Source organism: Mus pahari, chromosome 17 (genome assembly GCF_900095145.1).
Source record: "Mus pahari chromosome 17, PAHARI_EIJ_v1.1, whole genome shotgun sequence".
Lineage (NCBI taxonomy): Eukaryota > Metazoa > Chordata > Mammalia > Rodentia > Muridae > Mus > Mus pahari.
In genome coordinates this window covers 47,096,040-47,114,062 of record NC_034606.1, presented here as the reverse complement: position 1 = coordinate 47,114,062, position 18,023 = coordinate 47,096,040, and the positions used below count along the sequence as shown (strand labels likewise).

At 45.6% G+C, this 18,023-nt stretch overlaps 2 protein-coding genes across 2 annotated transcripts in view; one reads left to right on the top strand and one right to left on the bottom strand.

The window, feature by feature from the left end:
* The window catches only part of Aco2 (aconitase 2), a 42,627-nt gene extending 33,872 nt beyond the window's left edge, over window positions 1-8,755 (bottom strand). The window contains exon 1 of the mRNA XM_021216375.2: window positions 8,665-8,755. Coding sequence (XP_021072034.1) covers window positions 8,665-8,700 — 36 coding nt within the window. The 5' untranslated portion in view covers window positions 8,701-8,755. The remainder of the gene's footprint in view (window positions 1-8,664) is intronic.
* Window positions 8,756-9,178: 423 nt separating this feature from the next.
* Phf5a (PHD finger protein 5A) lies at window positions 9,179-15,777 on the top strand. The gene is made up of 4 exons (XM_021217032.2): window positions 9,179-9,389; window positions 10,006-10,029; window positions 10,682-10,848; window positions 15,251-15,777. The coding sequence occupies exons 1-4, from the start codon at window positions 9,338-9,340 to the stop codon at window positions 15,338-15,340; spliced, it is 333 nt and encodes a 110-aa protein (XP_021072691.1). The 5' UTR covers window positions 9,179-9,337; the 3' UTR covers window positions 15,341-15,777.
* The last annotated feature ends 2,246 nt before the right edge of the window (window positions 15,778-18,023 follow it).

Here is an 18,023-nt window from a genome sequence, read left to right as displayed (position 1 = left end):
CAGATCTAGTGTGAAGTTGATACTCAGTAAGTACAGGTCTAGTGGAAAGTGGAAAGTCAGTAAGTACAGGTCTAGTGTGAGGTGGACAGTAAGTACAGGTTTTGTTTGGCTTTTAGCAATGGGAAAGCTGCAGAACCCTTCAACAAGATCATGAGATCAGAGTTGAATTTTAAAAATCATTGTGGTATTATTATACAATGCATTCAAGGATGTGGGAAACACTGGAAGAGGCTGCAGGTAGAGTCTCAAATGACCTTTCCCTAGGACACATCGTATCTAACCCTTGAGAAGCACAGCAAACGCTAAGAAGAAAGGCAGCCCTGCAGTGATACATCTCTGTTGGCTCAAGATCAGCAAAAGCCCAAAGTAACCTCTCAAAGGTAATAAAGAGACCCCTGTCAACAGTAAGTGCCTCTGCGTGGGATGCCTGGGTGAGAAGTCACTGAGGAACAAGATGTACACATCATAAAATACAAAGCAGGGACCAGACCTGGCCAGATAAAGTACTTTCAGGTAAAGAAGGTACCAGGCAGGCTGAGGCAGAAGAGCTGAGAGTTCAGACTGGGGCTACAGTGTAAGATTCTGTCCAAAAACAACAAACGCATAACCAGACAAAGGGCAAGACATGGTCAAAGGTGGTACAGCCCTCTACCCCTAAACCTGAACTCTCAAACTTTGGTTTTTCAAAAGGAACACAGCTTGAGGAACAGACCCCACTACTAATCCATGCTGTACCTGCCCCTGTCGTGGTGCCTGGCTGCTACAAAGGCAGATTGCTCCCATCCTGTTATGCCTAGGTTATACCAGAACTACCTGCTAGTGAGCCACCATGTCAGTGGGTCCTTGACCTCAGAAAGCCAAGAAGCTGCAGGTGGCTGAGCTGTTCAGAGACTGGGCTCCTGAGTCAGGCAGGGTCAGCCCACTGTCAGCGTGCCACTGTGGACAGCGCACTACAAGAACCAGGTGCAGGAAGAGCATCCTTCTAGATCTGGATCCTCTCCCTTAGGTTCTCAGCCTCCTGGGCTGTGAGACTACAGGATTCCTAACATCTCCTGAGTCTGGATTTCCTCTTCTATAACATAAAGGCAAAGACTGTGAGGTTCGGAAAGAACACACAGTTCTAAAATGTAGAGAAAGGCCCAAAGTGCCAACTCAAAGCTGTCCGTGGGGACTGGGAAAAAGAGCTGGAGAACTCCTCCTGGGCTAGCTGTACTTTGTTAGGAGGAAGTATGAATACAGATAGGGTCAGACCCTTGTTATTCTTGGCCATGGCCTCCACAGTTCCAAGGCTCAGTGTGCTCAGCAACTAATTGCTCAGCCCTTCCTAGCAGGGAAACCTACTGAGCTGCTCCTTCTAGGTGGGCAACCCAGGAATGCCTGTCAATCAACACTCTGTGGAGTGGAAGCATCTTCCCACACCTCCACTGCAGCTTCTAACAACATTTTCCCACCTCTGGTGATAGGCAACGCCTGGCACCTCGCCTAAGCATCTAAAGCTATACAACAATTCCCTCTTGCTAGCAGGCAATCAGCTAGCTTGGTTGCTATGCAACTAGCAAGAACAAAAGTGGTGCTATCCTTTCCAGAGACAAGGATAAGTACAGTGAAGAGCCATGCTCCCTCCCCCGCCCCCAAGTCACAGCCTCTAAATGTCTACCAAAGGCAGCAGGGGTTCCTTTAATAAACAGGCTGATGGATTCACTCATCCGTCTAATTCTCTTTTGCAGCTGCCTTCAGTAGCAGAGACTGCAAGCTGCATATAAATCCTAAGCCCTGCTCTAGCCGGCAGATTGGCAGCCAGTTCTACAGCAGCACACCAAGAAGGGCATTCTCCAAAGCTCCTCAGGCAACCTGTGAGCCCAGTCAAGAACAAAGCTGCCATGTGAGACCCACACCTCTGCCTCACTGGTATCTGGGGCAGAAGGCAGTCACAGCCTCAAGAGACATACACTGAAACCAGTGAGGGTCAACTGAACTGTTCACCCCACATCCAGACTACTCTCCAGAGATCTGGCTCCTACACCCTATCCCCAGGGGAGGGCTCTGGGGAAACAGGTTGGCTGAGTGGTCAGAAGCCCAAGTATGGTGGTCCGATACATCTCTGCAACCAACATCTGGCTCTATAGTGTGTTACCTGTGACCTAAGATGAATTAGTCAACATCTATGGGCCTCAATTTTATCATTACAAAAACAGGCTGGAAATGCTGACATTTTAGGGTTACTGTGAAGGACAAGTGGGTCAACCCTGGTAAAAGACCACCTAGGACAGACAGATCTCTGTGAGTTTGAGGCCAGCCTAGTCTATAGAACTAGGTCCAGGACAGCCAAGGCTACACAAAGAAACCCTGTCTCAAAACAACAAACAGACTTTTGAAAAAGAGTCCTAGGTCTGTGACAAGTGAAAGAACCTGAAGTCAGTGTGTGGCAACTGCTATGACTCGAGTTCCCAAGGCCTGAGCTCACAACTGCTATGACTCCAGTTCCCCCAGGCCAGCGCTCACAGCTCCAACAGCTCCAACAGCAGTAGGTAGACTAAATATTCTTTACCACATCTGGGTGCCAAACCAGAGGGCTGAGTCCGTATTGAGGGCTAGCGCATTCATCTAAATATTACTTCAGCCATGTATTATACAGTATTTAAATTATGGCTCTCTCATAGCAAGAGGGTTTTGGCCCTCATTTGAAGTCAGCCTCTATAGCTCCACTGGTGAATGATATCACAAGGGATTATTTATAAATATCAACAGGCTGGGCACGGTGAATCACACCTTTAATCTCAGTATTTGGGAAACAGAGGAAGGCAGGTCTGATTTTGAAGCCAGTCTGGTCCACATAATGAGTTCTAGGCAGCCAAGGTTATATAGTGAGTGAGACCCCGTCTCAAAAAGGGGGTGAAGGGGTGGCATATGCCTTTAATCCCAGCACTTAGGAGGCAGAGACAGGCAGATCTCCAAGTTCGAAGTCAGCCTGGTCTACAGAATGAGTTTTAGGACATCCAGGGCAATACAGAGAAACCCTGTCTCAGAAAGCCAAAAAAAAAAAAAAAAAAGACCCAGTCCATAGGGACCTAATCACATTCACACAACCCATGTAAAAAAGCACCTGAGTGTGAGCTGTAATCTCAGTGGTGGTGGTTAAGAGCATGTGTTGCTCTTGCAGAAGGCCCAGATTTGACACATTCTAACCTCCTTGGGTGCTAGACATGTATGCACATGGTGTACATACATAAATACAGGCAAAACACTCATACATATACTAAAACAAATAAACTGGGCAGTGGTGGTAGCAGGACAGCAAAATCCCAGCACTCAGGAAGCAGAGGCAGGTGGGTCTCTGAGTTTCAGGATAGCCAGAACTACACAGAGAAACCCTGTCTGGAAAAACTAAAAATAAATATTTTTTTAATATTTATTTATTTTACGCATTTGAGTACAATGCAGCTGTCTTCAGACACATCAGAAGAAGACATCAGATTCCATTATAGACGGCTGTGAGTCACCATGTGGTTGGTGGGATTTGAACTCAGGAACTCTGCAAGAGCAGTCAGTGCTCTTAACCACTGAGGCAACTCTCCAGGCCCAAATAAATCTTAAAACAAACAAACAACCTAGGTGGTAGTAAATGCCTGTAATTCCGTTTATGTACTGTGTGTGCATGCATATGTGTACATACAGAGGTCAGAGGATAACTTATAGGATACTGTTTTCTCCTCTATCGTGTTGGTGACAAGCCCATACCCAGTAAACCATCGCACCAGCAGTAGACTCTATCTTTTAAATGAAGGAGCTAAGATAAAAATGCTGGAGAAGAGAGGCTAAATTGGCTGGGGATGGGGAGGGTGTGTGTGTGGTAGTCTGAGTCAGAAACTAACATATCCTATATATGCCTTAACCTACACCTGACCATTCGTCCTGAGTATTTGACACACACAATTGCACGACTCTCCAGTGAGACACAAAGTAATATGCTCATTTTGCAGACGAGGAACCTGAAGATCTCAGCTGCTTTGGTTCCATCATTCCAGTCCTGGTTCTAAAACTGGTCACCTCTTGCTTGAACTAAGCTTTGTAAAATGACTCAAGAGAGCTATTCTCCATGCCTTCCAGGAACTTCAACAAAGCTTCTACAGGCACACTGTGGGACACCCTATAGAATTCTGTGCCTAGTCTCAATGTTGGGAAGGGACTACTCATAACATTTTTAAAAACTGGGATTGACAAGATGGCTCAGGAGGTAAAGGTATTTGCTGCCAAGCCTACTGACCTGAGTTCAATCTCTAGAACCCATGATAGGAGAACTGACTCCCAAAGCTGTCCTCTAACATGAACACTTATTGTAACAGAGACATACCTTCTTCCCTCAACACAGATTAATGTGTTAAAAAAAATAGAAGAAAGAAAGAAAGAAACAAACAAACAAGAAAAAAGACAGAAAAGAAACTTCACAATTTTTTTCTATCTTCTTTGTTAGGGTATCATGTATCCCAGGCTAGTCTCAAACTTGCACACATATACACCCACATACACAAACACACATGTGTACATACACATGCGCGCACGCGCGCGCGCGTGTGCACACACACACACACACACAAAGGAGACCTCCTCCACTACTAGCACTTTAGTCTCAGAGATCCCAGGTAAGGAGGCAGGCAAGCCCTCTCTGGCCTCTGATGGCCCAGCACCTACACAGCAACTCATCATTTTCCTCAAGCATAAGTCAATAATGTTATTCCATGATTTAAAATGGTCTAGTGCTGGGGCTGGAGAGAGAACTCAGGAGTTAAGAGCACTAGCTGCTCTTCCAGAGGATTTGGGTTCAATTCCCAACAGCTCACAACTGTCTGCAACTTCAGTTGCAAGAGACCTGATGCTGTTTCAGCCTCCATGGGCACTGTATACATATGGACAGACAGACAGACAGACCACACATGCACGTAAAATAAAAATAGTAAGTTGGGCGTGGTGGCGCATGCCTTTAATCCCAGCACTTGGGAAGCAGAGGTAGGTGATTTCTGAGTCTACAGAGTGAGTTCCAGGACAGCCAGGGCTACACAGAGAAACCCTGTCTCGAAAAACCAAAAAAAAAAAAAAAAAATAGTATTATGCCACCATCAGGCATAACCACATCTTTTTTGTCTACTTGTTAATTTTCTGTCTCCTCTCTTCCCTTAGTCTCAAGAGCGCTGAAGCTGCAGGCAAGCGCCACTGCACCCAGCTTGGCTTTCCTAAGCTTGTTTACTTCACACTCCCAAAGCCTTGACCAGTGCTAGGCAGCAAGCACAGTAAACATCTCAGGAGCAGTTGGTTCAGACAGCAATGCTGTGTTCTGCTAGTCCTCAACACAGTATGCTGGTTACCTAAATCTAAGATTGAAAGCTAGTCCACTAATGAGTTTACATACTCTTTCAATTTAAAGCAGTAGTTGGTCCCAGGAAATCATCACAGTGATTAAAATTCAAAGAAAGGGGTTTTGTGGTTTTGGGGTTTTTTTAACATGAAATTATGCAGAAAACTTCTGCCACACATGTCATCAGACTTCTTTGTAGTTGACTACTATTCTAGAATTACTTGCAAGAAGTTGCATGATTTCCCCAAGGTCACACTAGAACCCAAATCTCAGTGCAACATGGCAAAGCCAAACACCTTTTATTTACCTATAGTCAAATGCACAAAGATAAACAATAAAACAAAAGAATAAAAATGGCTTTTTTTTTTTAACACTCTCATTCTCTATTGTCTTTGTCTGGTTGCTAATCTCTTCACCTGGTGACATACAGTAGGATGTGCTAGGTTATGGTCCGAGGCTAAGTCTCACTGCCAAAGAGCAGTGCACTGCAAGTTGCTGCCCTCTGGATTTGGAATCGGAAATGTGCAGAGCCAAATCACAACACATTTATCAAAAAAGACTGATAAAATCCCTTATTTAAAGGAGTCTATAGAACTCTCATTAGTGTCAGGCAGAGATTTATATACTTTGCAATTGTTACCTGATTAAAACAACTGTATTAGGGTACTGAAGGAACAGGTAGAGAGACATGGGAGTAATTTACTGACTGTCACAGGTACTTAGCACTGAAGCCAGAATTTAAACCCAGGCATTCTAATGTATGAGTTCATGCTATTAAGCTTTATGCTGTATTGCCTCCACTTCTTCACCTAAAACACTGTTGCTCATAGGTCTGCCTCATCCCAGAGATAAGAGCAATTACTACTTCATGTACGGTAAATGCTATTGTTAATGGTAGGACTGATATCAGCTGTTCAGTAATCTCCCTCACATTTGGTCCAGCCAAAAGAAGATGAATAAATAATCAAGCTGAGAAAGATCTCCAAGGATTCATCAGAATATGTATACACTCCACAAGCACAGGGACTAGAGGCTAGACTCAGTGGTTAAGATCACTGCTCTTCTTCCTGGGGACTCAGGTCCATTGGCTATTCTTCCAGAGGACCCCCAGCACTCACATGGGGACTCACTACCATCTGTAACTACAGTCCCAAGGGGTCTGATTCTCTCTTCTGGCTGCTGTGAACACCGCATGCATGAACACGGTACACATACGTACATGCAGGCAAAACACCCATACACATAAAATAATAAAACTTTACATACACTGAAAAAGAAAACAAAACAGGGTTGTCTTCTTACCAGTTTCCCTACTGGCTATGGTTGCGCATGCCTGAAGTCAAAGCACTCAAGGCAGCTGAGGCAGGAGAACCAAAAATTCAAGGCTGGCATAAGCTATACAGTAAGACCAACCTCAAAAACAAAAACAAAACAAGAATAAGAAAAGAAAAAGCCAATAATGTTTATGAAATAATTAGTGCATGCTAGAGATTGTCCAGACAGAGCTATTAGTAGTAAATACAGCATCTCAAATGCATGCAGCACAGAGGAGGTAAATGAACGATGTTCTCAGAGTACAGAGTCACCAGGCATTTCCCGAGTCAGGGTGGCTATTGGGATACTGGTATACTGAAAAGGACAGACTACTACTCATTTACCTTGGCTGAATATAAGAAGACTCTGATTTTAATCCTGACTCCAGCAGTCATCCAAGCTCTTGAGGTCTTAGATTCTCCACATTTAAAAGAAGTTGAACTACATCATTGTAAACACGTTCTAATTCCTCATAATTAAGTGACCAATAAACCTTGTTTAATGAAAACAATCCACAACTGATAGACAAAGAGCTTAGAAAGTTATGGGTACAAGGTCATGGATCATGGGAGGACATGAACTATAGCCCCAATCTCTTTCTACACCACTCTAACACTCACTTTCTAAGGTCCAAATGTGACATAAATCAAAGGTCAGTTATCCTATTAAATATTCTTTGCCTGACTCCACTAAATCATAGGACAGTGGGGTCAGGACAGAACTCATCATACTATCTAAAGAACCAAAAGAACCAAAGAGAATTTAGCTGCAAATCCCTTTCATTGGCCAAAAGTTAAATGATTTGTTCAGATAAATGAGTCTGATTTTGCAGTTTGATTTTAAGTAATGTGATAAAGAAAACTTCAAATGATAATGCCTGAGAGTACAGCACATACTTTTTAAAATTATTAATTCTATGTTCCAAGTTGGTCCAAAGCAAATTCACAAAAGTAATCATAAAAAGTTGCCAGAAACTGTCTACATTTTATGAATTTCTTTTTATGAACAAAATACATTCTTTACAGTAAACATTATGCATTCCTAGAGCTATAAGGTTAGGAGTGGAAACCATCTGACAGGCATAGTCAATTTTCTAGATGTCTCATAAGTGTCAAGGTCAAACTGTTCAGTCTTCTCGTCTTTCCACCTAGTATCTGGAAAGCAACTGACGGTGACTTCAAAATATTTGATTCTGTCTTCTGACAAATACAAACGATCACACCCTGGTTCAGAAAGTTCTGTGACATTGGGCTACCATGCACAAGAACAGAGGGTCTGCAGGGTCACTGCTCAGGCTATGATCTTTTTAGTGACACCATGAAAGCCACTACTTTGTCTCTAGCTTCCAGTTTTTCCATCTATCAAGTTGGGGAAAAAAATTATCTCACATCTATGTCGTCATATAAAATATCTGTAACATTAGTAAACAGTCATGACATCTGGTGCAAAGGTGAGAAAGCACTCTTATCGCGACTATTTATTATGGTGGGGCCCAGAATACGCCTTCTTGCGTCTATGACCCCGGGTCTCCTCAAAGGGTAGTACTGGATATAGCTTCTGCAGACTCCAGGCCCGGCAACCACGGATACATAAGGCAACGAGTCTCTGCTACTGATGGCTTCAAGCACCCGGCTTTAGGGGAACCCACAACCACCGCGACCCCCAATCACCTTGTCTTCACCTTGAGAAACAGAAAACCACCCTGGGGGAGCATGGATTCCACCCTCAGATAAAACGGAGTGCCTCCACCCTGGACCAGGCTGCCGCGGCTTAGACCCGAGCTTGCCGGCGGGCGGGGACGGGGACTCCGAACTGCCTGTGCCAGGGACGCCTTGACCTAGGACAACGCAGGAACCCACAAGGGCGCTGGGCCTGCCACCGCGACAGGTGCACGGAAAGTCAGCCGCGGGTCGAGCCCGCCTCGCCGGGCCTCGCCTACAGCCGCGGGCAAGGCAGGAGGCTCCCCGCCCCTGTAAACCCACGTCTCTGGGCTCGCTTACCTGCAGCCGGGTGACCAGGAGGCTGTAAGGCGCCATTTTGTGCACTGACAAAGATGAGGTCGCATGAAAGTGACGTGACAGACGGCGCTCTTAAAAAGCATCGGAAGGAGGGGGCGTGGCCTACAGAGAGACGCGTCACAGCGAGGGTGGGGCCTTCCTCCCGGAGCCGAGTCCAGATAGCGCAGTGGGCGGGGCTTCCATGACGGAAACAGGGCGTGGAAAGAAAAGATGCGGGGAGACTGCCAGCTTGGCGTTCGGCGCGGTCTTGTCACCTTTGCCCTTGGGAAGGGAAGCTGGAGGGGAGTCAGGAGTTCAAGGTCATCCTTCATTCCAGGAAAGAGAAAATCCACAAACCAACATACTTGGCGGAAGCATGCATGCAAGAAGTCCCAACACAGAAAGCAACATATGGAGAATTTTTACCCAAGAACAAACTTGAGCTTATGCGTTCAAATCTGGAATGAAAGAGAATTTTATTCAAAAACCTTTGTTGCAACCTGCAAGGGCCTGGCGAGGAAACTCTCGCGAGACCTAGCGAGTTTGGTGCCCTCGAGGACAAGGGCTGACGGACAGCTTGATGGCCAATCACGGAGGAATGGAAGGAGGTACGCCGTAGGTTAGAGGTCGGGCGGAAGTTCCCGAAGCTTCCGGCCGCGGGCTTGGAAAAAGAGTTATGGCTAAACATCATCCAGATTTGATCTTCTGCCGCAAGCAGGCTGGTGTGGGTGAGTTGGAGGCCTGCTCCCTTTTGGTTGAGTGGGATGGGATTAGAAAGTGGGGGACTAGGGACTTGAGCCTCCTCTTTAGGGCTCTGGTTTGGCGTCTCCACGTTTCGCGCCTTACGATGCCTGCGCATTGTAGCAGCGCTCGCCGGCTTGTGGCTTCTTCGAAGAGGGCAGCCCCGCGCATCCGGGAGCCTAAGGCTGGCGGGAGCCTCTGTGCCAGGTCTGGGGAAGCCTGTCTAGAATACTTTGGATTTGGCGGGGGAGGGGGTGGGGGGGTCCAGACTTTTTTTTTTTTTTTTGACACGCCTTTGGTGTAAAGCAAAATTTAGGGGCGTAGGCCGGGAGCTCATGGCTGTAATCCCAGCACCTGGGAGACAGAAGGCTGCAAGATTGCTGCGAGTTCGAGACTGGCCAGAGCTTAAAAGAAATTCCAGGCTAACTCAAGCTACACAGTGGGATTCTGTCTCAAAAAAGTAGGGGGTGGGGGACAGTGGAGAGGGAGAAAAGGAGAATGTGACCACCTTCCCCATCCTCTGTACTCAGCTTGACGAAAACTTAGCTTGCTACATCACAACCTTAATTTTAACGATATGTTTTACCGTCTTTGATCTTGCAGCTATCGGAAGACTGTGTGAAAAATGTAAGCCGAACACTCCCTCTCAGGCCTTGCTGCCTTTACTCTTTGAAGAGTCATCAATTCCAGAGGAACAGCAAAGAAGCCTATTTTTCGGTTTTTCGAGACAGGGTTTCTCTGTGTTGCCCCGGCTGTCCAGGAACTCACTCTGTAGACCAGGCTGGCCTTGAACTCAGAAATCCACCTGCCTCTGCCTCCCAAGTGCTAAGATTAAAGGCATGCGCCACGTAAAGAAGGCTTAAATAGATAAACCAGCCTGCAGAGGATACTAAATATCTGGCTGCCACCAAAGACTGCCCCACCATCCTCCCACTTAAGCATGCAGTTTTTAATACTTCATATTTAGGTTTTGAAAAAAAAAATATCAATTTTTGGACAGTTAAGATTTGTCAAGAGTAGTGGGGACCTTCCCAGCCCAATGTCATTTGTCAATTTATTAACAGTAACTACATAGACTTAAAGTTCCCAGACAATATTACAAACTCTTTCCATGCATTAATTAACTGAGATAGTACAGGATAAGGCTTATGCTGTCAAGGTAGAAGAAGGTCCTAAGGTCACTGTCAAAGGGGGACTAGTGATTTCCCACATAGGGCGGAGGAAAGATCTTAGGGGACTAATCGCTATTGGCTATAACTCAGTTCTCCCCTCTCTACAGGTGACGGCAAGTGTGTGATCTGTGATTCCTATGTGCGTCCCTGCACCCTGGTCCGCATATGTGATGAGTGTAACTATGGATCTTACCAAGGCCGGTGTGTGATCTGTGGCGGCCCCGGAGTCTCCGATGCCTACTACTGTAAGGAGTGCACCATTCAGGAGAAGGATGTGAGTGCAGGCTGAGCTTCCTACCCGGTCTTCTCTTCTTTTTACTTTGAACCATTTTGCTGTCCGTGGCCACCTCTTCTTCTGATCTGGGCTGTGGAGATTGCAATGTTCAGCTAATTGTCTAGGTAATTTCTTCAAGCCTGTGAGCCAAACTGGGTGTGGTCTAATAAGGAGCAGTTACTCTGTATCGGGGCAGAATGGAAGAGAAGCAAGTCTTCATTGGTATCAGCGGTTAGGAGAATGTCTGTCTCCGTGTTCCTTTGCTGTCTGCTGTGCATGGGTTGTGTGGACAGCCTGTGGAAGGCAGTTCTTCCTGTAGACTCTGGTCCTAGCGGCTGAGTGTGAATGTTAGGCTTGGCAAGTGTTTTTGCCTGCTGTCTTAGTTAGGTTTCTCATCAATGATACAGGATGATTAAAAGCAGCTTGAAGGAAGGAAAGGGTTTTCTTCCACACCTCCAGGTAACAGTCTGTCATTGAGGGAAGTCGAGGTGGGAGCTGATGCAGAAGCCGTGGAACATCACTGCTCTTCCCCTTCCAGTTTGCTCAGCCTGCTTTCTTACAGCCTCCAGTTCCACCAGCCCATGAATAGTGCTACCCACACTGGGCTGGCCTCTTCCATGTCTGCCATTAATCAAGAAAATGTACCACTGGCTTTTCTCAGTTAAGCTTTCATCTTTTAAAATGACCCTAGTTTGTGTCAGGCTGACGTAAAGTTAGCCAGGATCCCTGCTGAGAGTTCTTGGCCACATGTAAGATCCGAGGTGTGTGTGCTAGCGCGTACATAGGTGGTGTGTAGTAGCCACCCGGTGGTTCTGCCTGTCTCTGTCTTCCTCTTTTTCTTACAGACATAGGTGTCAGTGTGTCTCAAAATGGCCTGGAGCTGAAGGTCCTCCTGCCTCAGCTTTCTGAGTGCTGAGGTAACAGATTGGTATCCACACAGTGGTTCTCCCTGGGCAGGGATGTGGGGTGTGACAACTGCTAAGGTAGCCTTGCTCCGTTGGCCCTGACTGGTCTAGTGCTCATTACATAGTCCAGGGTGGCCTGAAACTCACAGCAATCCTCCTGCCTTAGCCAGTCTTTTAGATAATAGGATTACTTGCCCAACTTGGTTCTCTTAAATCTACTGTGATAAAGGACAGTTTAGGTAGATCTGGTGGCCACATGAGTTAGGGATAGTTACAGTTGATACCAGCTTTAAGTAAGAAGAATGATGTCGTGTGGCAAATTGGTTGCTGGTCTTATGTCTTTGTTTCTTGACTGGTGTGGAGAGGAGATGTATATTCCCTGAGTAGAAATGAGTAGAATATAGTCTGACTGGACTAACTGAAGATGCTGGAGCAACTAAGCAAGACTGAGACAGCTGAGCATGGTGGCACACGGAAGGCAGAGGCAGGCAAATCCTGTGATTTCAAAGTCAGACTGGTGTACAGAGCAAAGGCAGGCGGATTTCTGAGTTCGAGGCCAGCCTGGTCTACAAAGTGAGTTCCAGAACAGCCAGGGCTACACAGAGAAACCCTGTCTCGAAAAACCAAAAAAAAATAAAAGGGCAGAGCAGAGCTCTTCATATTCCCATGATCAGTGTAGGGTTGTAGATGTGATTGCTTCCTTACCCCTCACACAGTGTAAGAGGAGGTTATCATTTTTCCAACCTGTCCCAGGCTGTCTGACTAAACCATGTGTCCGCATTATACCATGCTGTCCTTTCTTGAGTCCTTGGTGTGTGCTCGTGTTAAGGAGAATTAGAGCACTCTACATTCAGATGCCACTCAACACCAGTCCTGGAAGCAGATGGAACCTGGTGGGGTGCTCTGTGTGGTGCAGAGGATGATGATACGCCATAGCTGCCCTCTCGGTTGTGAATGACGATGTAATAAAGGGAAGTAAGGGAGGGAACAGGAGACAAGTCCGGGTCTCACCACATCAGCAGAGCATGCCTGGGAAGCCACATCCAGGCATTTATCTAGGGTTCCCAGTTGGGAGCTTTTTCTCCGTGGGTGAATGTCAGGCTTATTCCCTACAGACTTTTTTATACCACAGGATAAACCTGTTGGAAGTGGTTTGCTTCCTTGGTGGTCTGGAGGCTTCAGTGTTTGGTTTAATTTCGTTGTTATATGTTTACCTGTGTGTGGGCATGTGGTGTCAAGAGGACAACTTGTCTGGAGTTTCTCTTCCCTCGCTGGCAAGTGCTTTGGGCCACTGAGCCGTCTTGACAGCCCTTGCCTATTTGCTGGTTCTCCCTGTCGGTGTTAGGAAGCGAGAGGGGCAGCCCAACCCAGGATGGAATGTTAGACCAGCTGAAGACGGGTTTACAGTGTTGAATCCACATTGTTTGGGGAAAGGAGAAAGTAATGAAATCATAACTTGAGTTGGATTGAACCCTCTCCTGCCCTAAACTCTCTTTCCAATTACCTGTGACAACTGGAACTAAATTGATCATGTTCTGTCCTCTACAGCCTCTGTGGATCTGGTCCCCTACCTCTCCTTTCCCCAGGTGTGGGTAACAGGGTCTAATTTTCTATGTACTACAAGGATGATACTCCCATTTTTGGTACTGCCCCTAGGAGGTGTTCTGGGAAGCATGCCTCTCTACTTTGTACATTTGGTGCTTAGGAATTAGGACATACTTAGTGTAATGGAAAGAAAGGGTTCACACAGTTGTTAAGCTAAAGGGGTTATGTTGAGCTTTCACAGATACAGCCAGAGTCTGTGTCTGGCTTAAGCTTGGAACTAGAGAGTCATTACTAAATAGTAATTGCCATCTGACTTGTCTGCATCCATCCTGTGATCTGATCCCTTTGGATCCCTGTCCCTGAGAATGATTTTAGACATCACTTCACCTATTCGGCATTATCCAGGAAGGCTTGGAGGATACCTGAGCTTGAGCTCACGATTACTCGGCACTATTTTCCAAGGAACACAAAGCAGTACTGTGACACGATCCAGCCTCTCATCCTTACTGACAGATGATCATGTAGATGAAGTGCCCCGGCTTTCTCCTGTGCAGAAACCTTCCTGTGGCAGAAGCCACTCCCCTTATTGTTCACCTCCTCTGCAGCTTTGATAATTTATAAGGTAATTAATTAGGTCAGTAAACTTAGCTGGGTATTTCAAAACCTCAGAAATAGTCAGGACTCGGGAGTTGGGCATGGGGATGCGTGCCTGTAATTCTAGCATTTGGTATGCTAAGGGGGAGAATTGCCAGTTTAAAACTGGTCTGGGGCCAGGCAATAGTGGTTCACACCTTTAATCCCAACACTCATGAGGCAGAGGCAGACGGACCTTTGGAGTTTGAGGCCTGGTCTACAGAGTGAGTTCCAAGGCAGCCAGGGCTACACAGAGAAACCCTGTCCTGAAAAACCAAATATAAAATAAAACCAGTCTGGGATACAGTATCTCACAAGACAAAGTCTACCAAGAGACCAGTGTCTTCAGGCCTTGGTACTAGAGGACTGATTTGTATGTTTGATCTCAACCCCAGGCAGACAATAAAAATAATTAGCACTTGCAGAGTTTTAAAAGTATTTTTACTCATTTTGAAGTATGGTGGTTGAACCAAGGATTTTACACAACCCATCCAGGGTCCTCTAGACTAGCACCTACCCCTTTGAGCCAGCTCTTCAGCACTCGGGTTTCTCTCATGAGGAATGAAGTGCTAAGGAATAAGGTAACTGTTGGCTAAGATGATGTACTAAGGAGTAAGGTAACTGTTGGCTTAGATGAAGTACTAAGGAGTAAGGTAACTGTTGACTAAGCTAAGAGTCACCTTGCAGTTGCAGACGGCTATCACACTGCTGTCATATTCAATGAGATAGAAGGCAGTGTGCTTGTCCTGTGTTCCCGTGCTTACTGTGCACACTTCACTTCTCACCACTTCACTATCTTTTCTCAGACTGAAAAACATGTTTTCTTTGTTGTCTTGCTATTTCTACTATTCTCACCTGGTTTGTTTTATTTAGGATAACTGGAAAGTTAAATAAACCTTTACCCCAAAAGCTATAAAATGGTCTTTAAGGAGCTGACAAGATGGCCGGGTGAATATAGGCCTTTACCATCAAACCTGACCCTGAGTTGGGTCCCCAAAACCCACCTGTCCTCTCATCTCCTTGCACACACCATGGCGTGCATATGCCATTCTAAATAAACGTAAAAATTAAAAAGATCGTCTTTGAAAACTCATAAAAGAGCCAGGCTGTAGACACTCAGAAGGCAGAAGGAGGGAGATTGGGTCTTTTTCCTTTTGGCTGAGGGAGATGTTGGGGGTTAAACACAAGGGGCCAAGCAGTTGGTTCTGGAGCTAAGGGCATAAGGTGAAGAGCTATGTTTCTGCCACTCCTGGGGTAGGTTTTAGCTTAAATCTCTTGAGACAGTTTCAAGGACTTAACAATTCTATTCTGTTTTTCAGAGAGACGGTTGCCCAAAGATTGTCAATTTGGGGAGCTCTAAGACAGACCTGTTCTATGAACGCAAAAAATACGGCTTCAAGAAGAGGTGATGGGTGGGTGGCTCCTTCCTCCCCCATCAAGCTGCTGCAGCTGCCAGAATAGACGCCTACTACCACCAGCCTAAAGGGAACGGAGCCGAGTGTCACCAGAGCAGCCTGCTAGTGCTAGTGCCCATGGAGCATCTAGCAGGCTGGAGGAGACATTGCTTGCTTAGTCCTTAGTTCCCTTTTTGTTTTGAGTTGGAAAAGCAAGGCTCTGTTCTCCACATTGATCCTTTCAACTCAAAAGCCTCAAAACAAGTCGCTGTGTGTCCTTGATGAAACTGTCACGGCAGAAGTGTGGTCTTGCAGCAGCTGTGATGGGGTTGTCCTGTGACCTGAACAGTAATGTGACCTGACAAATTTCAGGTGGCGCTGGCCTCGTTTTATTTCCCTTGTAAATTGGAAGTTTCAGTTATGCTAATAAAGTTGGCTACCTTCCCCGTTAACTTTGAGAGTCTGCTTTTAGTCATCTAGGTTTTGGTGACTGGAACCAACCTAGAGGCTGTGGGGCTAACGATGGACGGGCCTTATCCTCTCATGGCCACTGGAAAGAACTCAGAGGACCCTGAGGGGTTTTTTTCCTATCCACATTTTTATTTTTGTCTCACTCAGTAGCTCAGGCTGGCCTGAAAACTGTTGGTGAGCCTCCTGCCTTAGCCTTCAGAGTCCTGACATTTCATATGTAAATGACCAGATCTGAGTTTTCTAATACCGATTTCAAAGAGATGTCCTACAATAATGGTGAGGAAAATATAAAGTTAGGTTGATTAATTAGAGGAACTTTGATTTGTTTCCTGCAGTGTATATATTTTATTTGAAGGGTACGCTTCTTTTTTAAAATGTGTAAGATTTTGTGTATGAATGTTTGCATGTATGTATGTATGTGTGTGTGTGGTGTGCATGCTTGGTACCTGCAGAGTTTAGGGCATCAGATCCCCTGGAGTTCTGTGTGGATATGAACTACCATGTGGTGCTGGGAATCAAACCTGGTTCCTTTCAAGAGCAACAGTCCTCACCATCCCCAACAAATATGTTGTAAGTAAATTATCCAAATTAGAGAATTCAGCCATATCCATCTATGTGGGTCAGTTCATTTCTGCCTACTGATGGGAGAGTTTTCAGGGAGGGAATCTGTAGTTGGCCTTGTTTGTACTCCAACCTAGTAACAAAGTCATGGCAAGAAATAAACTTTTAAGGGTTTTGATTTGAATCCAAGAAAAAAAATTCATAGCCATATATGATATACTGTATAATGCATACAGTTAAGACAGCCTCTTCCTTGAGAATGGACTAAAAGACGAAACAATGTTACAAGCCACAGGATGCACAAAGGAAGGGACTTGGGCAGGCTTGGTGAGCACCTCAGGAGAGCAAGATGAGCTTGACCACGGGGAGAAAGCTGACCCTGATAGGTTTCCTGGTGCTTTCTCTTATGCCACCTGGTCCTACCCCAGGCCCTGGATGCTGTGGCTGCTTTAGTGCCGTTTCTGTTGCCCGCCTCCTCCTTTCTGGTGTTAGGGATCAGTTCAAGTGGCCCTGTGCTCTTACCACTGCACCATTTCCCCAGCCCCTTGTTGACCCCATAGTTTAGAACTTCTATCTACCAGTGTTTGGATAGCCACTCCCTACTTTGAAGGAAATTACCCCAAGCTGTGCTTATTCGGCCTTAATGGAATGCTCTATGAGACCTTTGGGTCCATTAACACTCATGCCCAGAAGCATCTCAGAGGGCAAGCATGCTCCCTTCAGATGGGTTAGTGGGTAAATTCAACTCAGCTGTAGAATCTATTGCTCTGTCACCGAATATCCTAATCCCAGTGTTGCTTCTTTTCTGGTTGATCAGCAGCCAAGAGAAAATAGAATGTGTTAAGCATACCTCCAGTGCAGTCTGTCAGTGGCATAACATTTTAGTTTCTGGGTTCGGTCCCCTGTACAGCAAGTAATGAGCAACTATAGAGTGAGGTCTTGAAACTATCTTTTGTCTATTTTGGGCACTAGGATAATTCCCTTTGATTTTAAAGATGAAACCAAAGAGGCTACAGGTGTTGCTCTATATAGTCTCTGCCTTAGCCTGCAAGCAGCTCTAGGGTCCATATCCAGCACCACAAAACCAGGCATGGTGATGCATGCTTGTAATTGAAGCAGGCGGGACTAGAAGCAAGCAAATCAGAAGCTCAGGGTTATCCTGTACGATAGCAAACGGGCAGTCAACCTGAGCTAGGAGAGAGAGATTATCCAAAACAGAAAAAAAGAAAAGAAAACTTGCAAATTCACCCTTGAGAAAACATTGTGTACAAGCGTAATTTTAGCCAGAAACAAAATTCTGTGTAGATAATAAGACACGACTCGGGTGTGTATAGCCACAGTTATAGTAGATTTAATTCCTTGTATTCATTTTCATTTTTGAAAAAAAGCACTTGCCAAGTGTAGTATCAAATATCTTTAATCCTATCATGTGGGAGACAAAGGCAGGCAGATCTCTGAGTTCACAGCCTGATATAGAGAGCAAGTTCCAGGACAGCCAGGGCTACACAGAGAAATCTTATCTACAAAAATAATAATAATAATAATTAATAAAGTCGAAACTGGTGAAAGGGTCTCCTGGGTTAAGAGTACTTAAACTGCCGGGCGTGGTGGTGCACACCTTTAATCCCAGCACTTGGGAGGCAGAGGCAGGCGGATTTCTGAGTTC

Excerpts from the sequence above, each read along its gene's own strand:
- Phf5a (XM_021217032.2), top strand. The coding sequence starts at position 9,338 with ATGGCTAAACATCATCCAGATTTGATCTTCTGCCGCAAGCAGGCTGGT. Across the intron at positions 10,030-10,681 it reads CGGAAGACTGTGTGAAAAAT|GTGACGGCAAGTGTGTGATC; the intron begins GTAAGCCGAACA and ends CCCTCTCTACAG. Across the intron at positions 10,849-15,250 it reads GCACCATTCAGGAGAAGGAT|AGAGACGGTTGCCCAAAGAT; the intron begins GTGAGTGCAGGC and ends TCTGTTTTTCAG.